The sequence below is a fragment of the Gallinula chloropus genome (genome assembly GCF_964237585.1).
Source record: "Gallinula chloropus genome assembly, contig: HAP1_SCAFFOLD_526, whole genome shotgun sequence".
Taxonomy (NCBI): domain Eukaryota; kingdom Metazoa; phylum Chordata; class Aves; order Gruiformes; family Rallidae; genus Gallinula; species Gallinula chloropus.
In genome coordinates, this window is record NW_028168630.1 from 1 (window position 1) to 23,681 (window position 23,681).

The 23,681-nt window shown below is 64.7% G+C and overlaps 1 protein-coding gene across 2 annotated transcripts; it reads right to left on the minus strand.

The window, feature by feature from the left end:
* Positions 1-574: 574 nt before the first annotated feature.
* DCAF8 (DDB1 and CUL4 associated factor 8) lies at positions 575-23,127 on the minus strand. Of its 2 annotated transcripts, XM_084280746.1 has the most exons (14): positions 23,049-23,127; positions 21,479-21,531; positions 16,167-16,231; positions 15,375-16,078; positions 12,272-12,412; positions 11,916-12,010; positions 9,027-9,137; positions 7,183-7,255; positions 6,348-6,405; positions 6,133-6,240; positions 4,873-5,003; positions 2,865-2,984; positions 2,623-2,739; positions 575-1,690 (listed from the first exon to the last, which is right to left on the minus strand). In XM_084280746.1, the coding sequence occupies exons 3-14, from the start codon at positions 16,213-16,215 to the stop codon at positions 1,577-1,579; spliced, it is 1,821 nt and encodes a 606-aa protein (XP_084136872.1). In that variant the 5' UTR covers positions 16,216-16,231; positions 21,479-21,531; positions 23,049-23,127; the 3' UTR covers positions 575-1,576. The 2 variants fall into 2 exon arrangements, with proteins under 2 accessions (XP_084136872.1, XP_084136873.1); XM_084280747.1 differs by lacking the exons at positions 21,479-21,531; positions 23,049-23,127 and having other exon boundaries at positions 15,375-16,062; positions 16,167-16,213.
* Positions 23,128-23,681: the final 554 nt, after the last annotated feature.

Below are 23,681 nucleotides of genomic sequence, written 5' to 3' on the forward strand. Positions count from 1 at the left end.
GGGTCCTCTGGGTACCCCCAAATCTGGGGGGGGGGGCCCTTCCTTGCTCCTTTCCCCCCCCACCCCATCCCATCCCCACCCCGTGTCTTCTGTTGCCAAACGACTGTTCAGGACCCCCCAGCCCCCCTGTGAGGTGGGGGGGGGTGGGAAGGGGGGATGAGGTCCCTCTGGGTGCCCCTACTGCTGGGGGCCCCCCCCCCCAAATATGTGGTTGGGGGGGCCGCTTCTTGCTCCTTCCCCCTCCCCATCCCACCCCCACCCTGTGTCTTTCAGGACCCCTCCCCACCCCTGTGAGGGGGATAGAAGTGGGATGGGGGACACACAAGTGAGGGGGGGGACACTCTGGGTACCCCTAAACGTGGGGGGGTCCCTCTGGGTGCCCCCAAACGTGGGGGGGGGGGGCCCTCCTTACTCCTTCCCCCCCCAATCCCATCCCCACCCTGTGTCTTTCAGGACCCCTCCCCACCCCTGTGAGTGGGATAAAAGGGGGTTGAGGGACACACAAGTGAGGGGGGGTCCCCCAAACTTGGAGGGGGGTCCCTCTGGGTGCCCCCAAACATGGGGGGGGGCCCCTTCCTTACTCCTTTCCCCCCCCCTTGACCGTGCTGACTGTGTCCAGCTCATAAACAGCCAGAGACGAACGCTGGGTCCGTGGCTCTTTGGGGAGGGGAGAGAAGGGGGGGGGAAAACCCCTTTTGGGGGGAAAACACAACAAAAAAGGGGTGAAACCCCCCCGAGGGGATTGTGGGGAGGGGTCTCCGCGGGGGGGGGCACAGAGCAGACTCTCCAGCCAGGGTTTTATTGCCTTTATATAGAATATATCTCAAACTCTGACAATAGGTTTAAACTTGTAACATCCACAAGTTCCTTTGGGTTTTAATACATAGAAAATGAGGCCTCTACCAGTGATGGGGAGAGGGGGGGGGTAATAATATCCCCCCCCCGTCTCAACCCTACCCCCCCCTTAAAAAAAAAAGGCCCTTTCCCAGCTGCTGGGGGGGTGCAGGGGGGTCCTGGGGGGGTGGAGAGGGGCCAACCCAAGTGCAAATCACTGATATGTACAATCTACACAAGCATCTTCTCTGCAAACACCCCTGGGGGGGGGGGAAAAAGGGGATCAAGACCCCCCCCCCCAACCTTGAGGGTGCCCTGAAGAGGGTGAGGGGATGGGTGAGGGGCTGGGGGTTCCACCCCCCCTACCCCACAAATAGGGAGGGGGAGGTGGGTGGTGGGGGGTTAGTAGAAAAATCTACACCCCCCCCCCCCTACCCACCACCCCCTAAATTCTCCCCCCTCCAACCCCCCCAACAGCTCCTAAGGGAGGGATATTCCCACAACCCCCCCCGTGGGACCCCCCCCCCCTCCCTGGGACAGAGGCTGTGCCCACCTCTGGGGGCTGGGGGCTGTGAGGAGGAGGAGGAGGAGGAGGAAGAGGGAGTGAGGGGCGGGGAGGGGGGGGAGTGGGGAGGGGTCCTTAACAAGTCAATACAAAGCTTTTAGTGTTAGTGAGGGGGGCGAGGGGGGGGGGGGTGTGCCCGGAGCCCCTGCCCCCAGGCTGGGGGGGGCTCGGGGGGGCTCAGGAGGGCATGCACTGCACCCGGTCTGGGCCTTCCTCCTCATCGTCAGACGTGTCCGAGGAGCTGGGGGACTCGTCCGAGTCGGCGTCGGGCGCAGCGGGGTCCCTGCGGCGCTGAGAGACCCCCCCCCAGTCACCAACAGGGGCACAGAGACCCCCCCATCACCAACAGGGGCACAGAGACCCCCCCCCCAGTCACCAAGGGGGCACAGAGACCCCCCCCCCAGTCACCAAGGGGGGCACAGAGACCCCTCCCTCCCTAAACCCTCTGGGGTCCCTGCGGCACCAAGACCACCCCGAGTGACCAAAACTGGGACAGAGGAGAGAGAAATGGGGGGCACAGGGACCCCCACACACTCTGGGCTCCCTGAAACACTGGGACCACCCCCCAGTTACCAAAATGGGGGGGGGGACGGGACACACAGAGGGAAATGGGGGGACAGGGACACCCCCCCAATCCCTGGAGGGGACAGGGACCCCCCCCCAACCCTCCAGCATCCCTGCAGAGCCGAGACCACCCCGAGTGACCAAAACTGGGATAGAAGAGAGAGAAATGGGGGGCACAGGGACCCCCCCCCCACTCTGGGCTCCCTGAAACACTGAGACCACCCCCCAGTTACCAAAACAGGGGTACAGAGACCCCCCCCATGATCCCTGGAGGGGACAGGGACCCACCCCCCCCAACCCTCCAGCATCTCTGTAGAGCCGAGACCACCCCGAGTGACCAAAACTGAGGATAAAAGAGAGAGAAATGGGGGGCACAGGGACCCCCCCACACTCCAGTCTCCCCAAAGCACTGAGACCCCGCTCCCAGTTAGCAAAATGGGGGGACAGGGACCCCCCCACGATCCCTGGAGGGGACAGGGCCCCCCCCCCCCAACCCTCCAGCATCCCTGCAGCGCCGAGAACACCCCGAGTGACCAAAACAGGGGCGAAAGGAGAGAGAAATGGGGGGCACAGGGACCCTTCCCACCCCCCCCCGAGCCATGTGAGGAGGAAGAGGAGGGGGTGACCCCCCCAGGACCCCCCCCAGGACTGTCACCTACGCGGTGGTGGCGGCGCTGGCGCAGGTGGTGCATGAGGAACCAGAGCATGTGGCTGTCGAACATGTCGGTGTGGTGCAGGCTGTCCTCATCCCTCTCCACCTTGTTCTTCTTGATCACCTGTTGAGGGAGGGGCAAAAACCACCCAAAAAAGGGGAAGGGGTGTGAAGGGGTCCCCCAACTTCCCCCCCAGCCCCACAGTTCCCCCCCTGACCCCCCCATACCTGGGGGTTTTAGGGTCTCACCTCCTTTAGCCCGGCCAGTTGGGTGGGATTCTCTGCTGTGGGGGCCCAGATCTTCACGTCGTGGTCGAGGCCGCTGGTGGCCAGGACAGGGAGGTGGGGGTGGGGCTCCAGGCAGTTCACCTGGGGGGGTACAAGGGGGGTGTCACCCCAAAATGGGGAGGGGGACCGAGTTAAGACCCCCCCAAACTCCCTACTCCATACCCGCAGCCCCCATGAGCTCATCCAGCCCATCACTGGGGCCTCAGGGTGGGGGGGGAGGATGGGGCTCCAGGCAGCTCAGCTGGGGGGGTAAGAAGGGGGGTGTCACCCCAAAATGGGGGGAAAGAGGGGGGTGTCACCCCAAAATGGGGAGGGGGACCGAGATAAGACCCCCCCAAACTCCCTACTCAGCCCCCATGAGCTCATCCAGCCCATCACTGGAGCTCAGGATGGGGCTCCAGGCTGTTCACTTGGGGAGGGGGGGGAAGGGGGGTGTCACCCCAAAATGGGGGGGAAAGAGGAGGGTCTCACCCCAAAATGGGGGGGGGACACCGAGATAAGACCCCCCACCCCCCTACTCCACACCCAAGAGCTCATCCAGCCCATCACTGGAGCTCAGGATGGGGGTGTAGGGATGGGGCTCCAGGCAGTTCACCTAGGGGGGTAAAGAGGGGGGGTGTCAGCCCAAAATGGGGGGGAAAGAGGGGGGTGTCACCCCAAAATGGGGGGGGGACACCAAGATAAGACCCCCCACCCCCCTACTCCACACCCAGGAGCTCATCCAGCCCATCACTGGAGCCTTGGGGCAGGGGGGGATGGGGCTCCAGGCAGTTCACCTGGGGGGGCAAAGGGGGGGGGGTGTCACCCCAAAATGGTGGGGAAAGAGGGGGTATCACCCCAAAATGGGGGGGGGCACCGAGATAAGACCCCCCATCCCACCCACAGCCCCCATGAGCTCATCCAGCCCATCACCGGGGCCTCGGGGCAGGGGGGGATGGGGATGCTGGGTGGGGGGGGGTCTCACAGTGTGAAGATGGAGAGGACCCTCCCGCCCCCCCAAACTGTGCCCCCCCCCAGCCTGGGGACATCCCGGGGCGGGACCAGGCCCTGGCTGTGGGTGGTGGTGCCAGGGCCCGGCGGGGCTGGCACGGTGCCGCGGCGCCGGGACAAAGGGGACTGTGGGAGCGGCTGGAACGGCGGCGCCTGGCACCCCCTCCCCCCAAAACCCATCCCTGGGGGGGCCCCTCACCCTAAAATCCACCCCTGGGGGGGACAGGCATCGACTGGCAGCCCCCCACAGCCCTCCCCACCCGCCCACCCACCCATCACCCATCCTTTGGCGACCGGCGCCAAAGGGCCCCAAGGTTGGAGCCTGGCACCCCCCTCACCCCAAAATCCATCTGGGGGTGTTCCCCTCACCCCAAAATCCATCCCTGGGGGGATACAGGCACCAACTGGCAGCCCCCAGACCCCCCCAACACCCACCCACCCACCCTTTCTTCAGCAACCAGCTCCAAAGGACCCCAACACCAGCACCTGCTGCCCCCTTCACCCCAAAATCCATCTGTGGGGGGTTTCCCTCACCCCAAAATCCATCCCTGGGGGGGTCCCTCACCCCAAAATCCATCCCTGGGGGGGACAGACACCGACTGGCAGCCTCCAGACCCCCCACCACCCACCCTCCCTTCCTTCAGCAACCAGTTCCAAAGGACCCCAACACCACCACCTGCTGCCCCCCTCACCCCAAAATCCACCTGTGGGGGGTTCCCCTCACCCCAAAATCCATCTGTGGGGGGGACAGGCACTGACTGGCAGCCCCCAGACCCCCCTACCACCCCCAACATCCCCCCAAACCCCCCCTCCACCCCCCTCCCTCCCTCAACAAACACCCTGTGGGCAGCGGGGCGAAGGGCTTCCCTCCTCCCGAAGCCCCTCGGGGAGCAGCCACTTGGCTTAAGACTAATTAAAGTAATTAAACTGAGGGCAGAGAGGGGGGGAGGGTGTGTCAGGGGGTGGGGGGGGGACTCACCACGCCCCCCTTGTCTCCCTCCATGAACTGCACGATCTGGCAGGAGGATTTCTCCCACAGGAAGATGTGGCCACAGTCGCTGCCGCTCACCACGAACTCGCTCTTGGGGCCGTAGAAGTTGACGCCTTTTACTGGGGAGAGGGGAGGAAAAGCAGCTGTAAAAGGGGGGAAACACCCCCCCAAACACCCCCCCACACTCCCCCCTAATTCTCCTCCCTCCCCCAGTTCTCCTCCTGCCTGGAGAACTGGGGGATTCCTGGGGTTACTGGGTCTCTGCCGGCCCAAGAGGCTGCGGTAAGGGGTGAGGAGGAGGGAGATGGGAGGTGCTGGGGTGGGGTAAGAGGGGTAGGGGGGTTTATCCTTCTGGAATGTTCCAAGGGGGGTGGCCACCCCCATGCCCAAGCTCCAAACTGGGCTGGAAAGTTTGGCTGGAGGAACTGGAGTGACTTTGGAGAGGGTGGGGAATGGGACACCAGGGGAACTGGAGTGAATTCGGAGAGGGTGGGGAATGGGACACCAGGGAAACCGGAGTGAGTTTGGAGAGGGTGGGGAATGGGACCCCCAGAGGAACCAGAGTGAGTTTGGAGAGGGTGGGGAATGGGGCCCCCAGAGGAACTGGAGTGAATTCAGAGAGGGTGGGGAATGGGACCCCCAGGGGAACCGGAGTGAGTGTGGAGAGGGTGGGGAATGGGACCCCCAGGGAAACCAGAGTGAATTTGGAGAGGGTGGGGAACGGAACACCAGGGAAACTGGAGTGAGTTTGGAGAGGGTGGGGAATGGGACCCCCAGAGGAACCAGAGTGAGTTTGGAGAAGGTGGGGAATGGGACCCCCAGAGGAACCAGAGTGAATTGGGAGAGGGTGGGGAATGGGACCCCCAGAGGAACTGGAGTGAGTTTGGAGAGGGTGGGGAATGGGACCCCCAGAGGAACCAGAGTGAATTCGGAGAGGGTGGGGAATGGGACCCCCAGAGGAACCAGAGTGAATTCGGAGAGGGTGGGGAATGGGACCCCCAGAGGAACTGGAGTGAGTTTGGAGAGGGTGGGGAATGGGACCCCCAGAGGAACCAGAGTGAATTGGGAGAGGGTGGGGAATGGGAGCAGCAGCCGTGGGAGCTGGGAAGAGCCTGGGGAGCAACCGTGGGGGCAGAGGGGGGGTGACACGGGTGGGCAGAGGGGGGTGTCACAGGCAGGGGGGTGTCACAGGCAGGGGGGGTGTCACAGGCAGGCAGAGGGGGTGTCACAGGGTGCCCCTGCCCTCACCGGTGGCGTTGTTGCGATGCCCCTTGTAGCGCTTGACGTACTCGGCGCCGTCGCTGTGCGAGGAGTTGAAGAGGTAAATGTCCTCGTCGTTGTAGCTGGCCAGGAGCTCTGGAAGGGCAGGGGGAGAGGCTGGTGTCACCAGGGAGCGTGTGGCGGTGGCACCACCGTGGCACCGGCCCCCCCAGCCCGGGGTCTCTCCCCCCCACCCCGCTCACCGGAGCCGTCGTGGCTGTAGACGAGGCAGGTGATGTTGGCTTTGGACTCGCTGTTCACCTGGGGAGAGCACAGGCAGCTCAGCCCTGCTGCTTCCTCCTCATCATCATCCTCCTCCTCCTCCCCTGGCAGCGTGCTGGCACACCTAGGCCAGTCCTTCCTCCTCATCATCCTCCTCCTTGGCCCCAGCACACCTACACCAGCCCTTCCTCCTCCTCCTCAGCCCCAGCACACCTACACCACTCCTTCCTCCTCCTCATCCTCCTCTTCCTTGGCCCCAGCACACCTACACCAGCCCTTCCTCCTCCTCTTCCTTGGCCCCAGCACACCTACACCAGTCCTTCCTTCTCCTCCTCTTCCTCTTCCTCAGCCCCAGCACACCTACACCAGCCCTTCCTCCTCCTCTTCCTTGGCCCCAGCATACCTACACCAGTCCTTCCTCCTCTTCCTCCTCCTCAGCCCCAGCACACCTACACCAGCCCTTCCTCCTCCTCCTCTCCCTTGGCCCCAGTACACCTACAGCAGTCCTTCCTCCTCCTCATCTTCCTCCTCAGCCCTGGCACACCCACACCAGCCCTGTGCCCGCTGCTGCTCCCCACGCCAAGACAGGACGTTCCCAAAAGTGGGAATTCCAGCTCAAGCCTGAATTTAAACCCACCCCCCCAATCCCACCCCCCCCCCAACCCCAAATCCAACCCTGTCCATCTGTCCAGCCTCTCCAGCTCCATCCCAGGCAGGAAGCCCATGAGATCTGGCTGGGGAAGAGCTTTTTGGGGGGACCCTCACAGATCTGGGCTCTGGGATGTGCCAGGCACGGGGTGACACTGGGGCTCTTACCAAGTGGTGGGGGCAGAACTTCTTGAGCACCCCGTTGTTCTCATTCTCATCTATCTTCCTCTGGTCGTAGATCCTGGGGGGAGGGACAGGGGGGGACAGTGAGTTGGGCACGAGTGGCACTGCCTGAGCCAGCTCTGACAGTGCCAGGAGGATGCTCCAGCCTTCACCAAGGGCTGTGCGGAGGGGTGAGCAGGAGTTTGGCTCAGTGTCACCTCAGAGGTGCTGGCTGGGTGCTGTGTGACATCCAAGCCTGGGTGGGCCACGATGACAGCACCATGCCTGTCCCCAAGCTAGCTGGGGACCCTTGGGAATCCCCCAACACCCCTCGCTGGGGCTGGGGGAGCCACGGGGACAGGCAGCACCGGGCTGTGGAGGGGGGTGAGGGGTGCAGCAGGTGCAGGACGGGAGGGTCTGGGGGCTCAGGGACGTGGTGGGGGCACCCGTGCTGCTGCCTGAGCAGTCTGAGAGCACATGTGCTGAGCACCCATGAGCCTGGTGCCATGGGAGCCACCGTGTGCCAGACCCCACGGGAGCCACCGTGTGCCCAGTGCCACAGAAGCCACCGTGTGCCAGACCCTACAGGAGCCACCGTGTGCCAGACCCCACAGGAGCCACCGTGTGCCAGACCCCACAGGAGCCACCGTGTGCCAGACCCCACAGGAGCCACCGTGTGCCAGACCCCACAGGAGCTGCTGCCTGTGTGCCCAGTGCCACAAGAGCCACTGTGTGCCAGACCCCACGGGAGCCACCGTGTGCCAGACACCCCGGGAGCCACCGTGTGCCAGACCCCATGGGAGCTGCTGCCTGTGTGCCAGACCCCACAGGAGCCACCATGTGCCAGACTCCATGGGAGCCACCATGTGCCAGACCCTACAGAAGCCACCGTGTGCCCAGTGCCACAGGAGCTGCTGCCTGTGTGCCCAGTGCCACAAGAGCCACTGTGTGCCAGACCCCACGGGAGCCACCGTGTGACAGACCCCACGGGAGCCACCGTGTGACAGACCCCATGAGAGCTGCTGCCTGTGTGCCAGACACCCCAGGAGCCACCATGTGCTCAGTGCCACAGGAGCCACCATGTGCCAGACACCACGGGAGCCACCGTGTGACAGACCCCACGGGAGCCACCGTGTGACAGACCCCACGGGAGCTGCTGCCTGTGTGCCAGACACCCCGGGAGCCACCGTGTGCCAGACACCCCAGGAGCCACCGTGTGCCAGACACCCCAGGAGCTGCTGCCTGTGTGCCAGACCCCACAGGAGCCACCATGTGCCCAGTGCCACAGGAGCTGCTGCCCGTGTGCCAGACACCGTGTGGCTGTCGCTCCAGGGAGCCAGCGCCGCTCCCAGTGAGATCCCAGCGCCGGGGCCGCGTGTCCTCAGCGCTCCCTGAGGAACCGAGTCCCTCAGGTGTCCCCAGGGAGCTGGGGGACACCCAGCGTGGCTCCACTCGCCCTCAGCTCTGCCCAAAACGGATGCTGCACCCAGGTTGGGCCTTAAAATCACAGTGGGAGCAGCTGAGCTTTGTGCTGAGCCCAGTCTGCTTAAACCCAGCCCAGCCCTGAGCCCTCATCTCCTCTCTGAGGCCCACGTGAGGTGGGGGTGGAGGGGAGGGGGAGCAGGAGGGTCCCCTGGCTTTAGGGCAGGACAGCCCACAGCTCCCTGGGTGAAACATCACAGCATCCCAACCCTCCCCCCCTCACCTCCCAAATCATCCCCCAGCACTCAGGGACCACCCAAAGCCACCTCCAGTGATCTTAGGGGGGGGGTACAGCCTGAGCCTCCCCCCACCCTCCCAACCCCACTGGGAGGTTTTGAGGGGACTCTGGGGGCTCAGCCCAGCCTCACCTGACAAACTGATCCCTGCCCCCCACAGCGAAGTGGTAGGTGTTGGCGGGGTTCACGTAGATGGTGTACAGCCCCACCTTCTTCTCCTTCTCCTTGGTCACCACCAGCTTCCTTTAGGAGAGGAGGGGAAACAGTAACAGCACCACCAACACCCCCACACAACACCCCCCCCCCCCCCCCTCCTCCTCCCAGCTCCAAACTGGGACCAGATGGGAGAAGCAGAAGCTGTGTGAGTCTCTTACTCACTCGCAGGGGAGAGAAAAACAACTGCTAAATAGAAACAAACAACACCCCACCCCCAAAATCCCTCCCTCACCCCCCAAATCCCACCCTCACCCCCCTCCCACCATCCCAGCCCCAAGCTGACACCAGCACGTGCTGCAGCGCACATGGCGTGTTGGGGGGGGGGGGGGGATTGTTACCCTCCCAAAACATCTCAGAGCCTGAATTTGGGGAGCAGGAGCGTTGGGAAGGGGAATGGGATTGACTCCAGAGCAGGGTCGCTCCCCCCTGTTACTCCACCCCGCTCATCTTGTCCTAATTAGGCTCAGATTTAACGAGGTCTGACCCGCGCGCTGCTCCCTGTGCCCCCCAGGGACCCACGTGCTGCTCCCTGTGCCCCCCAGGAGCTGGGAGGTTGGGGGTTTGGGGGTACCAAGATGAACCTTCCTGAGGCTGCTGCTGGGGAAGAGCCAAGCTCAAGAGCTGCTCTTGCTTCTAATTACACCGTTGGGCTTAACGAGAGGCAGGAGCTGCCCCCCCCCAGCCTGCCCCCAGCCCTTCCACACCGAGTCCCCACTGGTGTGGATCCCCCCAGGAAGGGAAAAGAGGAAGGGATAGACCCCCCCCAGCCTAAGGACCCCCCTTCCAGCCTAATGACCCCCCACCCCCCAGCCTAACGACCCCCCTGCCAGCCTAACGACCCCCCTGCCAGCCCAAAGAGTCCCCCTTCCCACCCCCAGCCAGCCTAGACCCCCAGCCAGCCCAATGACCCCCATCCTGCCCCCCCCCCAGCCTAACGACCCCCCTCCTGCCAGCCTAGACACCCCCCAACCAGCCTAAAGACCCCCATCCTGCCCCCCCTAAAAGCCTAACGATCCCCAGGCAGCCCAACAACCCGCCTCAACCCTGGCCAGCCTAAAGACTAACCCCCCTCCCTGAACACCTAAGGACTCCCCACCAGCCTAAGGACCCCAGCCAGCCTAGGGACCCCCCCCAGCCAGCCTAGGGACCCCCCCCAGCCAGCCTAGGGACCCCCAGGCAGGGCTCAGAGGGCCCTCTGGGGAGCAGGAAGGGGGAATCAAGGCCGAGCACTGCACCACCCCAACACTGTCTGTCCTGGGCAGCAAACAGATGGGCTGAGAGCTGGAGCCAGAGCGCTGGGGCGTGTAAACAACCCCACAGGCTGGAGAGCCAGAGCCAAAATCCCTGGGGTTTAAGCAGGATCATCAGGAAAGGGCTGTGATTCCAGGAGCAGGAATCCCTGGAACAGCCCTGGAACACCCACCGTGGGGTCGCCTTTGGGAGCTGCTCAGGGACCACCCGTCTCCTGGGTTAAGAGCTGGGTGGTTGCTCATTAATTAGTGCTTTTCAATTAACTGGGAGCGCTCACGTGAGGAGCGGGGTGGGCGCTGAGCTGCTGCCAGCACAAGAGGGGATTTGGTGGCAGGATTAAAGAGGGTGGGGGGGAGTGTGGGGACCCTCAGCACCGCCCCCCGGGATGGGTGCCAGATGGGCAGCTGCACCCGTGTTATTCCTGCTTCCCATCCTGAATCCTTCCCCACCCCGAATCCTTCCCCACCCCGAATCCTTCCCCACCCCGAATCCTTCCCCATCCCAGGGAGGCTCAAGTTAATGAGGTTCAGATCTGTACCCCCAGGAAGCTCCCAGGGATGAGCAAGAACTCCGGTACCAGCAAAGCCACAGAATCATAGAACCCCAGACTGGGCTGGGTTGGGAGGGACCCCAAGGGTCCCAGAGCTCCAACCCCCCTGCCAGGGTTGGGAGGGACCCCAAGGGTCCCAGAGCTCCAACCCCCCTGCCAGGGATGGGAGGGACCCCAAGGGTCCCAGAGCTCCAACCCCCCTGCCAGGGATGGGAGGGACCCCAAGGGTCCCAGAGCTCCAACCCCCCTGCCAGGGTTGGGAGGGACCCCAAGGGTCCCAGAGCTCCAGCCCCCCTGCCAGGGCTGGGAGAGACCCCAAGGGTCCCAGAGCTCCAACCCCCCTGCCACAGGCAGGGACACCAACCTCCAGGCCTGGAGCTACACAAGGTTGCTCAGGGCCCCATCCAACCTGGCCTTGAACACCCCCAGGGACGGGGCACCCACCCCCTCTCTGGGCAGCCCCTTCCAGCCCCTCACCACTCTCTCTGCAAAGAACTTCCCCCCAATCTCTCCTCTCCCCCTTCCCTCCTCCAGCTTCACTCCATCCCCTTGTCCTGCCATTATCCACCCTTTAACAAGCTGATTCCCCTCCTGTTCCTCTGCTCCCTTCAGGGACTGGGGGGCTGCAGTGAGGTCCCCCCACAGCCTTCTCTTCCCCAGGCTGACCCAGCCCAGCTCCCTCAGCCTCTCTCCATGGGGAGCTGCTCCAGCCCTCTGAGCATCCCCGTGGCTCCTCTGACCCCTCTCCAACAGCCCCACATCTTCCTTGTGCTGGGCCCCAGCTCTGGCCACAGGACTCCAGCTGGGGAGGGCAGAGCAGAGAGGGACAATCCCCTCCCTGTCCCTGCTGCCACCCCTCTGCTGATGGAAAAGCCATCAGCATCCCGTCTTCGCACCCACCCAACGGGCAAACATAGGGGGACCCTCTCCCTCTCCACCCCAAGACCCCCTGGATTCCCCCTCCCAGACTCCCAGAGGTCCCCAGGGTGCTGAGGGATACTCACGAGGCGGGTCGGTCTTGCCTCAGGTCGATGGTGAAGACAACAGCATCTTCACCTGCCGATAGGAAAGTGCATGGAGAATCCGGTTCTAGGGCCAGCTGGAAGATAAACACTCAGGCATTGGTTCCCTTTGCACCCCACACAGTGGCCAGACCCCCCCTTTTCCCCCCAACCCCAAGCCCTCTGCACCCTCTCTCAGCACCCAGAGCCTCCTCATCACCCTCAGACAGCGACTGAGCTGAGCGGGCACTTGGGGAGCTTTTCCCCTTCCCTCTTCCTGGCAGTGGGTGGCTCCCCAAACCCTGGGGGGGGTGTGTTTTTGTGGGGGATCCCCCCCCAGTCCCCTGGTCTGGGCTCACCTTGTGGGAGGCTCCCTTGTGCTGGGCCACACGCTTGGTGTTCTTGCAGCACTGGGTGGCTGAGAGCTCGGCCACCCGCACCTGCCCGTCCCGAGCGCACATGGCCAGCGTGGAGTCCCCGCTGTTGGGGAGGAATTTGGCCTGGAGGGGAGAGGAGAAGAGGCTTTTAACAGGGGGGATGGGGGCTTGAGGACTTCCTAAAGGGAACAGAGTGGGAAAAAATGGGGGGTTATATCTTAAAAGTTAAAAAAAGTCCTAATGAAGAAGCTGAGGGCAGCGGGTCTGCTGCCCCCCGGGGAGCGAAGGGGACCGGCCGGTCCCCTCCTGGGGAGCTGCTGCCCCCAGGAACCTGCTGGGTGCTGCCCTGGGGGTCGGGCTGGGGGGCTGTGGGCACAGCACTGGGGTCTGACCGCCCCTCACCAGCACACAGCAGCTCTGAGGACACGATTTGTCCCACCCCATAGCACCAGTGTGTGTCCCCCCTCCCCAAAGTGATGCCTGCCCCCCACAGAGGGTCTTGTATCGCCCCTCCCCACCCCAGTAGAGATGAGACCACCCCACAGGGGCTCCTTCCAGAACCTTCCCCACCCCATTCCTCACCTGGAAGACGTTGGGTTTAACCCCACAGCATCATCCTGTGGCCCCCCCTCCCCAGAGTGATGCCTGGTCCCTACAGAGGGTCTTGTATCGCCCCTCCCCACCCCAGTAAAGATGAGAGCACACCACAGGGCTCCTTCCAGAACCTTCCCCACCCTGTTCCTCACCTGGCAGACGTTGGTTTTAACCCCACAGCACCACTGGGATGGGGATACACACCAAAGTGACACCTGCCCCCCACAGAGGGTCTTGTATTGCCCCTCCCCAGCCCAGTAGAGATGAGACTACCCCACAGGGGCTCCTTCCAGAACCTTCCCCACCCCGTTCCTCACCTGGAAGACGTTACTTTTAACCCCACAACACCATCCTGTGGCATCCCCTCCCCAAAGCAACACCTGCCCCCCACAGAGGGTCTTCTATCACCCCTCCCCACCCCAGTAGAGATGAGACCACCCCACAGTGGGGCTCCTTCCAGAACCTTCCCCACCCCGTTCCTCACCTGGAAGACATTGCTTTTAACCCCACAACACCACTGTGTGTGTCCCCCTCCCCAAAGTGATGCCTGGTCCCTACAGAGGGTCTTCTATCACCCCTCCCCAGCCCAGAAAAGAGGCGAGCACACCATTGGGGTCCTTCCAGAACCTTCCTCACCCCGTTCCTCACCTGGAAGACGTTGGCTTTAACCCCACAACACCATCCTGTGGCATCCCCTCCCCAAAGCAACACCTGCCCCTCTCAGAGGGTCTTCTATCACCCCTTCCCAGCCCAGTAGAGCTGAGACCACCCCACAGTGGGGCTCCTTCCAGAACATTCCCCACCCCGTTCCTCACCTGGAAGAGGTTGGGTTTAACCCCACAGCATCATCCTGTGGCCCCCCCTCCCCAGAGTGATGCCTGGTCCCTACAGAGGGTCTTCTATCACCCCTCCCCAGCCCAGAAAAGAGGCAAGCACACCACAGAGCTCCTTCCAGAACCTTCCCCACCCCGCTCCTCACCTGGAAGATTTTGGTTTTAACCCCACACCACCATTGTGTGTGTGTGTGTGTCCCTCCCCAAAGCAACACCTGCCCCCCACATAGGGTCTTGTATTGTCCCTCCCCACCCCAGTAGAGCTGAGACCACCCCACAGTGGGGCTCCTTCCAGAACCTTCCCCACCCCCATTCCTCACCTGGAAGATGTTGGCTTTAACCCCACAGCATCATTGCATCCTCCCTCTCTCCAAAGTGATGCCTGCCACCCACAGAGGGTCTTGTATCGCCCCTCCCCACCCCTCCCCAGCCCAGTAGAGATGAGACCACCCCACAGGGCTCCTTCCAGAACCTTCCCCACCCCCTTCCTCACCTGGCAGACGTTGGGTTTAACCCCACAGCACCACTGCATCCTCCCTCTCCCCAAAGCAACACCTGCCCCTCACAGAGGGTCTTCTATCACCCCTCCCCAGCCCAGTAAAGAGGCGAGCACACCATTGGGGTCCTTCCAGAACCTTCCCCACCCTGTTCCTCACCTGGAAGACGTTGGTTTTAACCCCACACCACCACTGGGAGGGGGACACACACCAAAGTGACACCTGCCCCCCACAGAGGGTCTTCTATCGCCCCTCCCCACCCCTCCCCAACCCAGTAGAGATGAGACCACACCACAGGGGCTCCTTCCAGAACCTTCCCCACCCCGTTCCTCACCTGGCAGACATTGGTTTTAACCCCACAACACCATCCTGTGCGTCCCCCTCCCCAAAGTGATGCCTGGTCCCTACAGAGGGTCTTCTATCACCCCTCCCCAGCCCAGAAAAGAGGCGAGCACACCATTGGGGTCCTTCCAGAACCTTCCTCACCCCGTTCCTCACCTGGAAGACGTTGGCTTTAACCCCACAACACCATCCTGTGGCATCCCCTCCCCAAAGCAACACCTGCCCCTCTCAGAGGGTCTTCTATCACCCCTTCCCAGCCCAGTAGAGCTGAGACCACCCCACAGTGGGGCTCCTTCCAGAACCTTCCCCACCCCGTTCCTCACCTGGAAGAGGTTGGGTTTAACCCCACAGCATCATCCTGTGGCCCCCCCTCCCCAGAGTGATGCCTGGTCCCTACAGAGGGTCTTCTATCACCCCTCCCCAGCCCAGTAGAGCCGAGACCACCCTACAGGGGCTCCTTCCAGAACCTTCCCTGTGCACTTCTTCACCTGGCAGACGTTGGTTTTAACCCCACACCACCATCCTGTGGCCTCCCCTCCCCAAAGTGATGCCTGGCCTCTACAGACAGTCTTCTATCACCCCTCCCCACCCCAGTAGAGCTGCAAGCACACCATGGGGCTCCTTCCAGAACATTCCCCACGCCCCCATTCCTCACCTGGAAGACATTGGTTTTAACCCCACAACACCATTAGGAGGGGGACACACACCAAAGTGACACCTGCCCCCCACAGAGGGTCTTCTATCACCCCTCCCCAACCCAGTAAAGATGAGAGCACACCACAGGGCTCCTTCCAGAACCTTCCCCACCCCATTCCTCACCTGGAAGACGTTACTTTTGTGCCCGCTCTCGAACTCCAGCACGGGCTGCCTCCTGACCCAGTCCCACACCACCACTTTGAGGTCGTCGCTGCCGCTGGCCAGCCAGGTGCCGCGCTGGTTAAAGTGCAGGGTGTTGACGCAGCCCGTGTGACCCTCCAGGCCGTGCTGCAGGCGGAAGCGCTGCACGAACACCCTGGCTCCGCAGGCCTCGTAGACGAAGCGGGAGCTGGAGCCCAGCTCCCTCTCCCGGAGGGCGTGGACGGCTTGCCAGCGCGGCTGGGGCAGCGCCGTGGTCTCTGAGGCCACCCAGTCCTCCAAGGCTTGCTCCTCATCCGAGGAGTCTTGGTCGTGGTTGGCACGCTTGCGTTGAGCGCGGCGGTGGGATCGTTGCTGCTGCTGCTGTTGTTCTTCTTCCTCTTCCTCTTCCACCTCGTCCTCCTCTTCTTCCTCCTCGGAGTGGGAGCGGTCCAGGGCGCGGGTTTCCTCGGGGATGGAGTAGTGGCCTGTGTCGTCCATGCTGTCTGAGTCCTTCTCCTCCCCTGAGCTCTCCGTGTCCGTGGCTCTGCTCTCCGTGCTGGTGCGGTTGGGCCCCACGTCGTCCCCCGTCAGGCTCAGGCTGAGGTCTGAGGCTTCCACCTCGATGCCGGAGGAGGTTTCGCGCCCGTCCTCAGCTGACATCTCCTCGGGGCTGCTGGACAAGCTGCCTGGTGGGGTAGATGATGCTGTGAGCTTCCCCCCCAAAAGGGAAAGGGGCCGGGCTGGAGGGAGCTCAGGCCCCGCCGGTGCCCTTACCATTCACGATGTCCGTCTTCCCCTCCATGCTGCTCCCCTTATCTGACATTCCTGGAGCGTTCACCCTGCGTGGGAGAGAGGGAGAAGAGCTGAACCTGGAGCCTCCCTGCCCATGGCCTGTCCCTACACCAATGGGGAATCACTGGGGTGGGAAGGGATCTCCAGAGCCCATCAGGTCCCACCCCCTGCCCAAGCAGCTCCCTAGGACAGGTCCAGACGGGGCTGGAATCTCTCCAGAGAAGGAGACTCCACACCCCCTGGGCAGCCTGTCCCAGGGCTCCCTCACCCTCACTGGGGAAAAGTTCTTCCCCAGATTGATGTGGAACTCCCTGTGCTCCAGCTTGTGACCATCACCCCTTGTCCTGTCCCCACAGACACTGAGCAGAGGCTGCCCATGGCCCCCTGGGTCCCACCCTTCAGCTATTGATCCCCATTGATCAGATCCCCTCTCAGGCTTCTTCTCTCCAGGCTGAACAGCCCCAGCTCACTCAGCCTCTCCTCACAGGGGAGATGCTCCAGCCCCTTCAGCATCTCTGTCCCTCCTCTGGACTCTCTCCAGGAGATCCCTGGCTGTTTGATCCCAGGGAGCCCAGACCTGGACACAACACTCCAGTGGGGCCTGACCAGGTCAGAGCAGAGGGGGAGGATCCCCTCCTGTCACCTGCTGCCCACACTCCTCCTGATGCCCCCCAGGATCCCCCTGGCTCTCTCAGCCCCCAGGACACACTGCTGGCTCACGGCCACCCTGTCACCCACCAGGACCCCACAGGGAAGCTCGAGGAGGGTGACATCCCCCTGGTCTCTGTGCTGCCTTCGCCTCTCAGGAGCTTCCTGATGGACAATCCTCAATCCCAGCCACAGTTGGGGGGAAAGGGGGTGCACTGGCTCTGGCTCAGCAGCAATTCCCAGAGCCACAGGGCTCTGGGTGGGCAGGGAGGCACCAGATCACCATGTCCAGAAGCTTCCCAGCCCCAGCAGCTGGTTAAAAGCAGCTCAGGAGGGTCTGGAACACCAGCACGGGGTGTTAAAACACCTTCCCAAACTCCTCCCAGCATCCCCACGGGACCCTGTTCCTCCACACCACACAGCCAGCCTCTCTGGGAGCAAGTTTTGGCCCCTGAGACCCCCAGAACCCTGTTCCTCCTGGGGAGCAGAGCTGGGAGCCCCCATCCCAGCATTCCCACCATCCCAGCATTCCCACCCGCTCCAGGTTCACCAGTTCCTGGTGAGCACATGGCAAGAGGGAGCTGAGCAGGGGTTGGGATCTCTCTGGTGTATCCCAGCACCATGCTGGAGATCTGGGGGCTACAGGGAGGGGGTCCTGCTCAGGGTCCAGCTCAGGGGGTCTCCTGCTCAGGGTCCAGCTCAGGGTCTCCTGCTCAGGGGGTCCAGCTCAGGGTATCTCCAGCTCGAGGGGTCTCCTGCTGAGGGTGCAGCTCAGGGGGTCTCCTGATCGGGGTCTAGCTCAGGGGGTCCAGCTCAGGGTCTCCTGCTTGGGGGTCTCCAGCTCGGGATCCAGCTTGGGGATCTTCTGCTCAGGGGGGTCCAGCTCAGGGTCTCCTGCTCGGGGTCTCCTGCTCAGGGTCTAGCTCAGGGGGTCTCCTGCTCAGGTTCCAGCTCAGGGGGTCCAGCTCAGGGGTCTCCTGCTCAGGGTCCAGCTCAGGGTCCAGCTCAGGGTCTCCTGCTTGGGGTCCAGCTCAGGGGGGTCTCCTGCTCAGGGTCTAGCTCAAGGGGTCCAGCTCAGGGGTCTCCTGCTCAGGGTCTCCTGCTTGGGGTCCAGCTCAGGGGGGTCTCCTGCTCAGGGTCTAGCTCAGGGGTCTCCTGCTCAGGGTCTCCTGCTCAGGGTCCAGCTCAGGGTCTCCTGCTTGGGGTCCAGCTCAGGGTCTCCAGCTCAGGGGTCTCCTGCTCAGGGGGTCTCCTGCTCGGGGTCCAGCTCAGGGGGTCTCCTGGTCAGGGTCCAGCTCAGGGGGTCTCCTGCTCGGGGGTCCAGCTCAGGAGTCTCCTGCTCAGGGGGTCTCCTGCTCCTTTCCAGGCTGAGGACCGGGATGGCACCCCCATGGTGAGGGCACAGGACAGCCCACCCCAGGCTCCGCTCTCTCTCCATCGTTACTCCACCTTGTTACTAACGAGGGGCAGTGGGAACCTTCGCTCCCCCAGAAGGATTCAGCCCGGGATCTTCCTCCTCAGGGGCTGTTTCCATCCTCTGACTCATCAGTTCCTCACCCAGGGGCTCAGGGGGGGACGATCCGGCAGCGGGACGGTCACCGGGGTGTCCCCGTTCCTCACCGCAGCGGGTGGGAACGCAGGAGGTGCTGAAGGGGGTGGCTTTGGGCTCCCCCAAACTGAGCTGTGGCACTGAGCCGTGGCTTGGTACAGAGCAGAGGGTGCAGGGGAACACGCTCAGCCTGGCTGAGGGGAGGGATTTGAACCCAGCACCGAGCCACCAGCACCACGCTGGGGCTTCTGGCAGCACCTTGGGAGCCACGGGCGCTGCCCGGCGCTGGGACACGGGTGCTGGGACATGGGTGCTGAGCCACCCTGGGAGCTGACACGTGGGTTGTCGTGGTTCCTGTCCAACATCTGGACAGGCTCAGAGCTCCCAGCTCCACGCCTGACCAGCAGCACCCTAAAAATACCCCTCCACATGCCACAGGCGTCCTGGCTGCCGCCGCGGCCACCGGGACCGAGCTGTGGGTGCTGCCGCGGCATCACCGTGTCCCCCCGGCACGGCAGGAACGGCCTCGACCCATGGGGTGAGGGTCTGGGGGCTCAGGGTCCTGCCAGCACACAGTGCCAGGGGTCCCACTGCTGTGGTGAGGGTCTGGGGGCTCAGGGTCCTGCCAGCACCCGGTGCCGGGGGTCTCACCACCATGGTGTGGGTCTGGGGGCTCAGAGTCCTGTCAGCAACCAGTGCCAGGGGTCTCACCACATTGGTGTGGGTCTGGGGGCTCAGGGTCCTGTCAGCACCCAGTGCCAGGGGTCTCACCACCATGGTGAGGGTCTGGGGACTCAGGGTCCTGCCAGCACCCAGTGCCAGGGGTCTCACCACCATGGTGAGGGTCTGGGGGCTCAGGGTCCTGCCGGCACCCGGTGCCAGGGGTCTCACCACCATGGTGAGGGTCTGTGGGCTCAGGGTCCTGTCAGCACCCGGTGCCAGGGGTCTCACTGCTGTGGTGAGGGTCCTGAAGCTTGGTGTCCCACTGGCACATGGTGCTGGGGGTCCCACCACCATGGTGAGGGCCTGGGGCTTGGGGTCCCTTGGGGCTCGGGGTCCCTTGGGGCTCAGGGTCCTGCCAGCACCTGGTGCTGTGGCTCCCACTGCTGTGGTGAGGGTCTGGGGGCTCAAGGTCCTGCCAGCACCCAGTGCCAGGGGGCCCACCACCATGGTGAGAGCCTGGGGCTCGGGATCCCTTGGGGCTCAGGGTCCCTTGTGGCCCGGGGTCCTGCCAGCACCCGGTGCAAGGGGTCCCACCCCCATGGTGAGGGTCTGGGGGCTCAGGGTCCCTTGGGGCTCAGGGTCCCTTGAGGCTCGGGGTCCCGCTGCCACACGGTGCTGGGGCTCCCACTGCGGTGGTGAGGGTCCGGTGCAAGGGGTCCCACCCCCATGGTGAGGGTCTGGGGACTCAGGGTCCCTTGGGGCTCAGGGTCCTGCCAGCACCCAGTGCCAGGGGTCTCACCACCGTGGTGAGGATCTGGGGGCTCAGGGTCCCTTGGGGCTCAGGGTCCTGCCAGCACCCAGTCCCGGGGGTCCCACCACCGTGGTGAGGGCCTGGGGTTCAGGGTCCCTTGGGGCTCAGGGTCCCTTGGGGCTCAGGGTCCTGCCAGCACCCAGTCCCGGGGGTCCCACCACTGTGGTGAGGGCCTGGGGGGCTCAGGGTCCCTTGTGGCCCAGGGTCCCTTGGGGCTCGGGGTCCCGCCAGCACCCAGTGCCAGGGGTCCCACTGATGTGATGAGGGTCTGGGGGCTCAGGGTCCCTTGGGGCTCAGGGTCCCTTGTGGCCCGGGGTCTCCTGGGGCTCAGGGTCCTGCCAGCACCCAGTCCCGGGGGTCCCACCCCCGTGGTGAGGGTCTGGGGGCTCAGGGTCCCTTGTGGCTCGGGGTCCCTGGGGTCTCAGGGTCGCTGGGGGCTCAGGGTCCCGCTGCCACCCCAACTCCCACCTCCCCAAACCACCACAACCCCAGTTGCCACCTGACACCAGCAGCACCCCATCCCGACCCACAACACCGACACCAAACCACACTGCAGCCCCTCACTGCTCCCCCCACCCCCCACCCCACCCAGGGGGGCCACACCAGCGCCCAGCACCCCTCCTCAACCCCCCCTGGGCACCCCCCCCTCTGCGCCGTGGCGTGACCATTCCAACTCCCTCCCAGCTGGCAGCGCGGGGGCTGCGGCGCCGGGGTGTTTACACAGCCACACACAAACAGCCCCAGCACCCAGCAGAGGCACCAGAGGGGGGGAGAAACTGGGTGTGGGAGTGGGGGTGAGGGGGGTGTTTCACCCCCACTGAGACCCCTCCCCTCCTCCTCTCCTCTCACCTCGGTTCCCGGGCGGCGGCGGCGGCGGCACCGCGAGGCTCCGGCACACGCCGGGCACGGGGCTGGCCTGAGCCTCTTCTATTTAAGGAAACCTTCCTCATCCGACCTGCACCTTGTTTTTGGGGCTGAGGAGGAACCTTCTTTCCCCCCCTCCCCAACCCCCCTCAAGATAGGGCCAGGGGGGTTAAACACAACCCCCCTCCCTAATTAACCCCCCCCCCCCCGCCCCCGTGATGAGGTCTCCAAGCCGGACGCCTCTCTCACCACAGGGTCTTGGGTGTCCCCCCTGGGGGTGTCCCCCCCCAAAAAGTGGGTACAACCCACCCCCCCTGCCTTGTTGGGAGGTTCAGGGACTCACAAACCTACCTGGGGGAGTCTGGGAGGTCCCAGTAATTATGTTAACGAAGCAGCTTCCTGGTTGTAATTAGGCAGAGACCAAGAATTCCTGGTCTAGGTGCATCCTGGGGGGGGAGGCAGCACCCACCTCCCCACCATCACCCCCCACCCACCCCCCAGCAGGGTCCCAGCTCTCCCAACACCTTGCTGGAGGGCACAGCCCCTCTCCCAGTATGGCCTGGGGCTAATTAATGCTGGCTAACGAGCCGCTGGCTGCCTCAGGATGGAGGGTCTGGGGGGGAGGGGGGGGGAAGCAGGGGGTCCCCAGGAAGAACACACCCCACCCCCCCCAGGGTCACAGGTAATGGGGGGCTGTGGAGGTAAGTGGGGTGGGGGGTGGGTGCTGTGCCCCCCACCCAGCCCGGGGGTCCCACTCACCTGCGTGGCCGCGCGGGGCTGGAGGCCAGGGCTGGGCTGGGGGTCGCTGGCAGCTGGCGGGAACCACAGGTTACAGGCTGGGAGGGCAGGGGGAGACCCCCCCCTTGGGACCCCCCCCCTGCTCCTTGGGACACCCCCCTTGGGACACCCCCCTGCTCCTTGGGACACTCCGTCGCTCCTTGGGACCCCCACTCCTTGGGACCCCCCTGCTCCTTAGGGCCCCCCCCTGCTCCTTGGGACACCCCCTGCCCCTTGGGACACCCCTTGCTCCTTGGGACACCCCCTGCTCCTTGGGACACCCCCCTGCCCCTTGGGACCCCTCCCCTGCTCCTCGGGACCCCCCCTGCACCTTGGGACCCCCATTCCTTGGGACCCCCACTCCTTGGGACCCCCACTCCTTGGGACCCCCCTGCTCCTTGGGACCCTCCCCTGCTCCTTGGGACCCCCCCCCACTCCTCGAGACTCCCCCCACTCCTCGGGACCCCCCCTGCTCCTTGGGACCCCCCTGCTCCTTGGGACCCCCCCTGCTCCTTGGGACCCCCCCTGCTCCTTGGGACCCCCACTCCTTGGGACCCTCCACTCCTTGGGAGCCCCCCTATTTCTTGGGACCCCCACTCCTTGGGAACCCCTTGCTCCTGGGGACCCCCCGCCCCTTGGGACCTCCACTCCTTGGGACCCCCATGCTCCTCAGGACCCCCCCTGCACCTTGGGACTCCCCCTGCTCCTCAGGACCTCCCCTGCCCCTTGGGACCCCCCCGCCCACTGCTCCTCGAGACTCCCCTGGGGACCTGTCCTGGGACAAGGGGAACCCCCCAGAAAGGGGGGTGGGGGTGGTGAGGCGGCTCCAGGACGAGGTTTGGATTTGGGGCAGCGGGAGGGACCCTCAGCTCAGCCCCCAGGGCAGGGGGACCGGCCCCAGGGACCCCCGGTGCCCCCCTCAGCTGGGCTGTGACACCACGGGGGGCAGTGGGGTGGCACAAGGGGACCCTCTGCACCTCCCCAAAGTGGGACAACGTGCCGGGCTGGGGCAGGGGGGGTGGGGAACGGCAGCGGGGACACCCCAGAGAGGACAGGGACCAGCCCCAGGCGAAGCAGGGGAGGGGGTGGGAGGTGGAGGGGGGCTGAGGGGACCCCCAGAACTCCACGAAGAAGAGAACAACCCCCCAGTAGCAACAGGGGGGGCGAGAGAGCCCCTTCCCCGAGGCACGGGGGCAGCAAGGACCAACCCCCCCCACCTTAAAAAGGGGGCACCCCCCCCCGCAAAGCCTCAGGGACCCGCGGGGGCAGCAGGGACACCCCCCAACCCCACCCCTAGTGACCCCACGGGGGTATCAAACCCCCCCACAGCCACCCTCGAAGGGCTGGGACGTAGCGGGGGCCCCCTAGGCCGACCCCCACCTCCCCCCCCCCCCCACCTCAGGGCTTCTCCCGGCCCTGAGGCCTAACGGGGAGAGGAAGGGGGGGGGGGAAGGGGGGAGGGGAAGGCCGGCGGGGCTAGAACTGCCGGTGAGGGCGGGGAGAGGGGAAGGGAGGGAGGGGTAGGGGAGGCCCGGCCCCGCCCCGCACCGACCCGGCTGCCGGCAGCTCCCTCAGGCGCAGGCCCGGCGCCCGCCGGCCGCTCCTTCGACACCGAGTCCCGGACCAGCCGCCGCCATCTTAGCGCGACGCCTCCGCCGGACGCTTTACGGCGACGCTTTACGGCACCGGCCGACAGCGCCCCCCCCCCTCACTTCCCCGCAGGGTTGCCATGGCAGCGGATGGGCCTACCCCCTCCCCTCCCCTCCCCGGTGTAGGGGGGGGGGCTGTCTGTGTGGCCCCCCCCCGGTTATTACACGGCCTCCTTGTGCCCACACCCCCCTATTGGGGTGTCTGTGCTCCCCCCCCGTTATTACACGGCCCTGTGACCCCCCCTCACCCGGTATTGGGGTGTCTGGGCCCCCCCCCCCCGTTATTACACGGCCTTGTGACCCCCCCCAGCCGGTATTGGGGTGTCTGGGCCCCCCCCCCCCGTTATTACACGGCCTTGTGACCCCCCCCAGCCGGTATTGGGGTGTCTGTTCCCCCCCCCCCGGTATTACACGGCCTTGTGACCCCCCTCACCCAGTATTGGGGTGTCTGTTCCCCCCCCCCCCGGTATTACACGGCCTTGTGAGCCCCCCCACCCGGTATTGGGGTGTCTGTGCCCCCCCCCCCCCCGTTATTA